Raw genomic sequence first — 9,275 nt, forward strand, 5'->3', positions numbered from 1 at the left:
CCTTTTTTTATGGCCATGTCGTTGTGTTGGCTGGACCAACATCTCGGCAATGCTTGCACTCAAGAGGCACTTTTGCCCCACGCCGGTCCTCTGAAGATCTTTGGTCGGTCCAGGCCACGGAGTCTCGTAAAGGCGGCCCCCCTGAATAGTGGCGGTATAAGAATGGAACCATCTCCGTCTCCGAGCCATCATATTGCCTCAACGATTCACCAATGTTCGGCCCTACTTTCGGATATCGACAATGTCCAGTAGCTGGCGATCGACAATGTCAATATATTGGCGTGCGAAGGAACGACCAATAGGTATCCACAGACTCCCCAAGCATGCGCCGTCAGACTGACTGACATGGCCTGCCCGTGCCTGCCAAGTCAACCGGCCCTTCCCTATTCCACCGACATGTGCTGTCGGATCGTGGTCGAACCGTCGGAGACCCGCATGAAGCCAGCACATTGACACGTGCGGGCCCTGTTCGGCTTCTTCTTAGCGATGCATGGGACTGAGCCGCACTGAGGCCGAGGGTGGGCCATTCCGAGATGAAAGGCACGAACAATAGGGAGGTGCCGTCTTGGCATATAATAAGGCCGGGAGTCACTGCATTGAAGCGGAATACGGGAGTATGTATAAGCAAGGGCAGTTACTCGATGCGGCGTATAGCCCGCCGGTACGCCCTCGGAGCGTCGTGGGACGATGCATGGCGTCTACTCCGCGCATCACGCCGACCGACATGAGACCGCTCCCGAGCGTGAAGTACTCACAGAATCTATTAAATCACCGAGTTCCTGGTAAGGTATCCGTCGAAGGTCCGAGGGTTGCCCGGATGGTGGTTAGCCGAGTGGTAGGGTGCACTTCCTGGCTATCGTCTAGATACTGAAGAGCGAACAACAAGCTCAGAATCAGGCGACAATGTCTCTTCGGCCTAGACTTGAAAAAAAGTAGCGTACATTGTGTTATATACGGACCTAGGGCCAAATAGGGATATTCGTCCGGTTCAGGTTGAGATGATTACTATGCTGGACAGGACTAAGAAGTGGCTGGCCGGCAGACGCGGCGGCCTGTCTGTCATTGTGACAAAACGTCACCTCATGAGCTTGATGGTCTCCCGCATCACTGGACTGACTACATTAGAAGGAATCCTTGACATTGCCTAAGGCACTTGGCAGTGTTACCGCGTCGAGAAGGTCCGGAGTGCTGCACTTACAAATAGTACACCAACAGTATATGCATTACCTACCTACCTTCCGAGTATGGGGTATTCTAGGACGAAAGAAAGATGGTTTGATTAATGAATCTTTGCTGGATATATGTCGAGGAAAGAATAAATGTTAATAAGGGGAAAGAAGGACAGCGAAACAATGGCCTTTCACATGCAAATACAAATTAATGTGTGCTAAGTATCGATATTGACGAGCCCCTGAATCCTGGATTTTGGGTCCTTAACGGCTAACCCCGCAACGGTAAAGGTGTGGGTACTTTAAATAAAGTATAGAGTACAAAGTACCCCATACCCCGCACAGGCCAAACTTCGCATCACAGTTCTCTCTTAGGTATTATAAGGTAAGCAAGTAGTGTAACTTTTAAGGAATTGTCATTACTCTTCCGGAAATTTATATTTCACCGTTAGATTACGGTAAACCGTTAGAGATTCAGCTCTAGAGGGCCTTCCCCCCTTTCTGTTACCCCGCGATCTTGTCCGTCCCGGGATACAACTGACACCGAGAGCCCAGGTACCTCAGATACCTAGACTACCTACCCGGGTTGGGGGGGTATAGGACAGAGCCCGATAACTGGTCAATCTGTCAACAGTCTTAGAACATCATGTCGACAGAAATTTCTCTGTCCTGGCTCTGGTCAGAGCAAAAGTCTCTGTCCGAGCTCTGACCTAGAAACCCCCCCTCCCGGGTAGGTACCCCGCATCCCCGGTACACTACATCAGTACATCACAAGCACGGAGTACGAAGTCCAGAGAGTACCTATGTACCATAAGGTAGCGTCGTACTCCGTCATACTCCGTCATGCGGCCACCTACTTTGGTACGGAGTGAAGCCATTGTCCGTCCCTCTCTCTGCATCTCTTCTCCTCCACCATTGCTCTTCTATAATCGGGCCGTACGGCATTACTTGTCTGTTCCTTGCCACCCGCACCACACCGACACGGTTGGCGATCATAGCAAGAAAAGGCAATCGAGTGGACGTTATGCTTCCCCATGGTGCCCCTCTCGGGCGTCCAGCCCTTTCGCAGATGTACGAATAGGCCTTTTCTTTCCGCTATGACCTAGCCACGAGACGGAGCAATACGCCACGAATCTGCCAGGCCACGAGAAAACGTGCTACCGGCTTAACAACGGAAACTACTGAACTTATGCATAAACCTGAGATGGGCAACGGCAGGTTCTTTCGCCTTCCTCCTCCAGCCCAAGCCCCTGACACGGACACACTATCTACGGCATCAACTCACCATCAGGACGAGAGACGACTACAAGACGAGACACATAGAAATGCGAGGTGAATGAGAACGCCATGAGTTCGGGTTGAATATCGATGACCAGTAGGCCCGAATTCTTTTTCGCTCAGCCCACCCCCGTTGCGACGAAGGACCCCGGTCTTCCCAGTCCTACCGTAGACCTCTTTTCAAGCCACCTTCGGCCTAACCCCACGACATCCACTCCGGCTGCCGCGTGCCCCCCCCTTTTCCCTTAGTATGTGGGAATGCATGCGGAGGTGCCGAGCTGATGTACGGAGTACAAGGTTCGTCATTCTATGAGCATGTGGCTGTGGCACTGGCACAAGCAATGCCAAGAGAGGCGGCTCGGTGAAACCAAACATAGACGACGACACAATCGTCTACCTAACGGCTTCGACCTCCATTCCTCCCAATATCTCAACAGAGGGAGTGTTGTTCAATTTGGGCAACTCGACCGACAGGCCAGCTCGGGCTTGGCTGCATAATCGTTTTTTCGCTTCTCTAGATTCCGCCGTCTTCCTTGCATCTTGTCTTCATCTACGTCTTGGGGGGGAACAAAAGACTAGAGATATAAACCTCTCTCGTCCTACTCTACTTTTTCTTTCCACTCTGAACTCCAACCTCAGCAAGCCAAAGAAGTTCATCTTCCGCCTGGGTTGAGCGACACAGTTTCGGCCGATCGTCTTCACATTCTCAGATCAAGCCCTGTTCTCGCCTTTGACCACCCCCCTTTGGGATTGTCCATCAATCCATCACCATGGTTCTAGGCTCCCGTCGTCTCGGCCTCGCCGTCGCATCTCTGGTCCTGGTTATCAGTGCCGGTGCCGCGTGTGACGAGCTCGGCGACGACATTACCCAACAGAGACCCGTTGCTCTCGAGGCTGTCCTCGACAACATCGGCCCGGATGGCTCTCAGGTCCCCGGCACCGCAGCCGGCCTCGTCGTTGCCAGTCCCTCCAGGAATGACCCTGACTGTTTGTGCTCCCCGCCTTTCCCCACGGTGGCTTTATTTTTGTCGTCAGACCTCGACTGGCTGACCACGCCCCCCTAACTTACCCACAGACTTCTTTACCTGGTCGCGCGACGCGGCCTTGACCTTCAAGATGATCGTCGAGGAGTATATCCGCGACCCCTCCGGCCGCTCCCACCTCGAAGGCCACATCCGCAACTATATCCGTTCTCAGGCCATTCTTCAGACCGTCGCCAACCCCTCTGGCACCCTCCTCCCCTCCGGCCGTGGTCTCGGCGAGGTCAAGTATCACGTTGATGGTTCACGCTTCAACGGCGCCTGGGGTCGCCCCCAGCATGACGGCCCTTCCCTCCGTGCGATCGCCGTCATCGGTTTCGCCAAGTGGCTCGCTGAACAAGGTCCCGAAGGCGAGGCCGAGGCACGCGATGTCATCTGGCCGGTCATTGCCAATGATCTGAGCTACACGGGCCAGTACTGGTGAGTTTGACAAGCTTCTCTCCTTGTCCTTTTTTTCTTATTCTTTCTCTTTTTTTATTTTTGTATTTTTGTCTTTCTTTTCTGTACCGTACTACCTCACCATACATCACACCACTCCTTACAAGTTCATCCATTGACGATGCAAAAGGAACACTACCGGCTTCGACCTCTGGGAGGAAGTCCACGGCGCCAGCTTCTTCACCGTTCAGTCCCAGTACCGTGCCCTCGTCGAGGGCGCCCAACTTGCTGACCGCCTCGGCGTCTCGTGCGGACCAGCCTGCGACGAGGCCCCCGAGGTCGCCTGTTTCCTCAACGCGGCCTTCTGGAATGGCCAGTACTTCGTCTCCAACATCCACAACTCCCACGCCCGCTCGGGCCGTGACGCAAACTCCATGCTCGGCTCCAACGTCGTCTTCGACGTGAACGCCCCTTGCGACAGTCCGTCCATCCAACCCTGCGCGTCCCGTGCGCTCGCAAGCTTCAAGCAGTGGGTGGACGGTTTCCGCGACGGCAATGCGTACCCCATCAACTCCGGCATCCCTCCAAACCGGGGCGTCGCCGTCGGCCGCTACACCGAAGACGTGTACTTGGGCGGCCACCCCTGGTATCTGATCACCTATGGTGCCGCCGAGTTCCTCTACAACGCCGTCGCCCAGTGGAAACGCCAGGGCTCTCTGACCATCGACTCGACCTCGCGCGCCTTCTTCGCCGACCTCTACTCGAGAGCACCCGAGGGCACCTACCGCGCGGACGACTCCGTCTTCAGCCTCGTGGTCGACGCCGTCACCGCCTACGCCGACTCGTTCGTCGAAGTCGCCCGCCGCTACACCCCCGAAGACGGCGCTCTCGCCGAGCAGTTCGACCGTCGCCCCCCCTTCCAGCCGGTCGGCGCCCGCGACCTGACCTGGTCGTACGCCGCGCTGATCACCATGGCCGCGAGCCGAGCGGGCGAGTACGCCGCCAGCTGGGTCCCCGCAGACGAGTCCGCCCCGTCCGCCCCCTGCCCCCGCCCGGAGCCGCCGCACGGGACCTACTTCCCCGCCATCGCCGCCGGCGCGCCCAACAACACCGATAGCCTGTGCGCCGTGCCGGTGGAGTTCCGCGTCTTGGCCCGCACCTACTACGGCGAGGACATCTACGTCTTCGGCAGCGCGTCGAGCCTGGGCGACTGGGACATCAACAACGCCCAGCCCCTGTCCACGAACGAGTACTCCGACAGCCACCCGCTGTGGAACGCCGTGGTGGACGTGGATGCGCCGGGCGAGAGGCTCGCGTACAAGTACGTGCGGCGCCAGAACTGCAACCAGGGCTACGTGTACGAGTGGGTGGACCGGTACCTCGACCTGCCTCCTTGCGGCACGACTGATGTTTTGGTGGTGAATGAGCAATGGAACGGACCCACGGGTCAACCTGGAAACTGCTAAAGAGGGGAAAAAAGGGGGGGATTTACCCCATATCATGTTCCTTTCGATCCGGCCATGGTCAACATGTATAGCGTAGTGAATCAACGAATAGGGCATGAGACTTGACGAATAGGTCATGAGAGTCAAGATGGTCGGATAAATTCCTTTCGTCATATCATATACTGCAAATGAAGAACTGCGTCCTCGATTGGGAATTTGTTCCCGTGAAGATATATCGGGATAGGCGAGTTCCAGCGGGATGGGGAGGCGCTGTGGTTTTCGGCTCCGGTCTGGCTGGTCCGGGAAAGGTTTGCTCCGGGTTGATGTGGTGGCCTTTCATAAAGAGCCGCAGTTCATTTTCATTTTCAATTTTTTGTTCCTTTTTGCTTTCTTTTTCTTTTCTTCTCTTTCTCGGTTGCTTTTCTTTTCTTTTCTTTCCTCTTTTCTTTTTGTTTCTTACTCAGGAGAAGATATGCAGAGGCGACCCGTGCGTCACACCCGGATCATTAAAGCGCAACCCCCTATCCAACGCGGAAACAGCATCCATCTCCTCCGGGGCGAGGTCGAACGAGCAACAGTCCAGGTTCTCCGCCATGCGGTTCGGATGGACCGACTTGGGGATGACGACGAGGCCGCGCTGGGTGCACCAGCGCAGGAGGACCTGGGCCGGGGTGCGGCCCAGGCGGGCGGCGGCCTGGACGACGGGCTCGGCCTGGAGGAGCGGCACGACGTGGCGGGCGCGCGGGTTGTCCAGCTCGAGGAACGACTGCGGGCCGAAGGTCGAGTAGGCTGTTACCTGGACGCCGAGGTCGCGGGCGGCGCGCAGGAGGTTGGATTGGCCCAGGTAGGGGTGGTGCTCGACCTGGAGGACCGAGGGCGGCACGCGGGCGTAGGAGGTTAGGTCGTAGAGGAGTTGGGCGTCGAAGTTGGAGACGCCGAGGGAGCGGAGGAAACCCTTGCTGTTTGTGGTGGTGGGGGGGGAGGGGGAGGATGCAGCGTTGGAGGTAGGGGTAGAAGTAGAAGTAGAAGTAGAAGTAGAAGTAGAAGCAGTGGTGGTGGGGTCAGACATATCAGCATGGGCTTCCTCGGGCGCCGGCGGGGCGACGAGGGACTCGAGAGCCTCCCACGTCTCCGCGATGGGGACGGGCGTGCGAGGGGTGACGCGGGTGCAGGAGGCGTCGAGATACCAGCCGGGGAAACGGGATTCGGAGAGGGGGATGTGCTGCTGCGCGATGGGGAAGTGTATGAGGAAGAGGTCGAGGTAGTCGAGGCCCCAGGCGTCGGTTTCGACGTGGGCCATCTCGATGGCGTGGCGGCGGGCGTGGTAGTTGTTCCAGAGCTTGGAGGTGATGAAGAGGTCGGCGCGGGAGACGAGACCCTCACGGATGGCGCGGCGGATGCCCTCGCCGGCCTCGACGGTGTTTTTGTAGCCGTACGCCCCGTCGATGTGGCGGTAGCCCGCTTTGATGGCGTGGTAGACGGCGTTGGCGGTCTGCTCTGGGGGGATCTTCCACAGGCCGAAGCCGACTTGGGGAATGTGCTGGTGAACGGTGAGCAGAGTGGTTTTCTCTCTCTTTCTCTCTCTTTCTTTTCCACATTGGAAGATGACTTACATAGCCAGAGGCCAACTTCAACTTGGGGATCTTGGATATTATCGTCCATGTCCTCATGATGAAGATCTGGTGTGTTTTGAGATGATGGGTTTAGAAATTGATGATATCGCTGCCGTAGTGAAGTCGAAATAGGTACCCAGATACACAGATTCTCTATCACGTGCATGCAACCGTTAAGGTAGCAAGTAAGGTAGCACAGTAAGGTGGCACAGTATTACCTAAGGTACCTACCCGTCTGCATTTGTACCTTGTAGCTCTCCCCGCTACTGCCTAAGGTACCTACTACCTTACTTTATCCCAAACATCGTCCCTATCCCTCACTATCATCCATCACCACCTCCATCACGAGTCACTTCTTATAGATCACGGCACAAGGGAAAAAGAGAAAGGTCCAAGGTCCAGAGTCCAGAGACCGAGACCAAAGACCAAAGACCACATGACATCGCACGCTCAACTTGATCCGCCGGATCCCCCTACAACTGCAGACGACAAGGCTGGCTTCGACCTCAACCTGTCTCACGGTCACAGAGATCTCGTCCAGGCCGTCGCTTTCAATGCTTACGGCGATCGTTGTGCCACTGGAGCCGTTGATGGTAAGATCCGCGTCTTCAACCGCCATAAGGAAGGAATCTGGCGTCTCTGCGATAGCTGGACCGCCCATGGAGGGGAAATCTTCGAGGTACGCGTCTTTTGACTAGCCTTCATCATTTTTCTCTCGTTCGCGAAACCAAACAAAAACTGACCCAATGCACTGACCCAACAGCTCCAATGGCTCCCACCTACCGTCTATCCCAACCTCCTCGCCTCCCTCGGCGTAGAAGGCCGCTTCAAACTCTGGTGCGAAGACCCCTCAGCCGCACCCGGCCGCCGCTTCAGCCCCAGCTCCCGATCCACCACGCCCGGCAAGGCCGCCTTCGAGACGCGCTCCAGCAAGGCCCCCTTTCGTTCCTTCTCCCTCAAACATAACGACGAGACCCGCCATACCCATCTCGCCCTGTTGGCCACCGATGGCCACCTCGTCATCTACGAGAACGACCAACCCGAAATGCTTTCCGAGTGGACCCTCGCCGACGAGTTCCCCGTCTGTCCCAAGCCGCCGCGCGGCGTCGAGCTGAGCTTCCGCGTCCGCTTCGATCCCAACCCGGACCCGTGCTACAAGGCCCTCCGCGCCGGCGCCCCCGCCGATTCGCTCGCCCTCGTCGTCGCCGCCATGCACACCGTCAAGATCTACCGCTCGCGCGACGTCATCACCGCCCCCTACGGCGTGCCCCAGGCCCAACGCGAATTCTACCTGGCCGCCGACCTCACCTCCGTCGCCCCCCACCGCGGCCTCGTCCGCGACGTCGCCTGGGCCCCCGGAAACGTCCGCGGCTACGACACCGTCGCTACCGCCTGCCAGGACGGCTGCGTCCGCGTCTTCCGCGTCGAGACCCCCTACGACGAGGAAGACGGGAAGACCTGGGCCAGCGCCGATATCGTCAAGCGCGACACCCAGCCCGCCACGCCCGAGCCGCCCCACCCGCCCCACCATTCGGGCACCCCTCCAGAGAGGCACCACCTCCATCACCAGCAGTCGGGCCTGAGCGCCAGCCTCGCCAAGTCCGGCGGCGTGAGCGGGGAGAGGCAGCCGTCCGGCCAGCCGGGACAGATCGCCCATACCGTCAAGGAAGTTGCTAAGCTCGACTCCCACCACACGCCCGTCTGGCGCGTCAACTTTGACGATGACGGCCAGATCCTGGGCAGCACCGGTGACGACGGCAAGCTCCTCTTCTATCGCCAGACCCCGCAAGGCACGTGGGTCAAGAGTTCCGAGTTGGCCATGCAGAAGACGAGAATGGCCACTCCCTCTTGATTTTTGCTTTGCATATTCCGAGCATTGTTAAAGTATCATATTAGCAGGAGTCTAGACAGACACATGCCGAAACAGGTCCACATTGCGCCCCCCCCCCCCCCCCCCCCCCCCCCCCGGACGCCGAACGACCGAACATCGCCAGACAGCAATGTCAACTAGCCGTCGCCTAGATATCGTTGTAAATCTGGAAGCGAGGGTCTTATTGGCCGGGGCACGCGTAGAGGATAACGAGACAGGCCAGGCCCATTAGTAACGGGTCTACGCGTGCCCATTCTCTTCGCGAGCTGATTATGCCTCTTGGTGGCCACCGACCACCACACCCTTTTCGGGTGGGTAGAACAGTTTTGTACGACCCGAGGATGGCCCAAGGGGTGAAAGTAGGCGCCGGCTGGGAGGAGACACTGGACGTTTTATCGTCTAGTTGACTCTAGTTCCGAGATTCCAAACTAGAGAGTTATGAGCGCCTAGGGATGGCCCAGGATTGCCCTAGCCAGGACGAC

General features: G+C 57.6%; 3 protein-coding genes across 3 annotated transcripts; 2 read left to right on the plus strand and 1 right to left on the minus strand.

Moving 5' to 3' along the window:
- Positions 1-3,217: 3,217 nt before the first annotated feature.
- SODALDRAFT_324154 (glucoamylase P) lies at positions 3,218-5,331 on the plus strand (the record flags this gene model as incomplete). The annotated part of the gene is made up of 3 exons (XM_028609859.1): positions 3,218-3,434; positions 3,523-3,907; positions 4,056-5,331. The coding sequence occupies 3 exons, from the start codon at positions 3,218-3,220 to the stop codon at positions 5,329-5,331; spliced, it is 1,878 nt and encodes a 625-aa protein (XP_028466538.1).
- A 439-nt stretch (positions 5,332-5,770) lies between these two features.
- On the minus strand, positions 5,771-6,980 carry SODALDRAFT_277063 (NAD(P)H-dependent D-xylose reductase; the record flags this gene model as incomplete). The annotated part of the gene is made up of 3 exons (XM_028608045.1): positions 5,771-6,269; positions 6,378-6,850; positions 6,924-6,980. The coding sequence occupies 3 exons, from the start codon at positions 6,978-6,980 to the stop codon at positions 5,771-5,773; spliced, it is 1,029 nt and encodes a 342-aa protein (XP_028466539.1).
- Positions 6,981-7,223: 243 nt separating this feature from the next.
- On the plus strand, positions 7,224-8,872 carry SODALDRAFT_295691 (WD40 repeat-like protein). The gene is made up of 2 exons (XM_028608788.1): positions 7,224-7,602; positions 7,687-8,872. The coding sequence occupies exons 1-2, from the start codon at positions 7,360-7,362 to the stop codon at positions 8,773-8,775; spliced, it is 1,332 nt and encodes a 443-aa protein (XP_028466540.1). The 5' UTR covers positions 7,224-7,359; the 3' UTR covers positions 8,776-8,872.
- Positions 8,873-9,275: the final 403 nt, after the last annotated feature.

This window comes from Sodiomyces alkalinus, assembly GCF_003711515.1.
Source record: "Sodiomyces alkalinus F11 unplaced genomic scaffold SODALscaffold_5, whole genome shotgun sequence".
Classification (NCBI taxonomy): domain Eukaryota; kingdom Fungi; phylum Ascomycota; class Sordariomycetes; order Glomerellales; family Plectosphaerellaceae; genus Sodiomyces; species Sodiomyces alkalinus.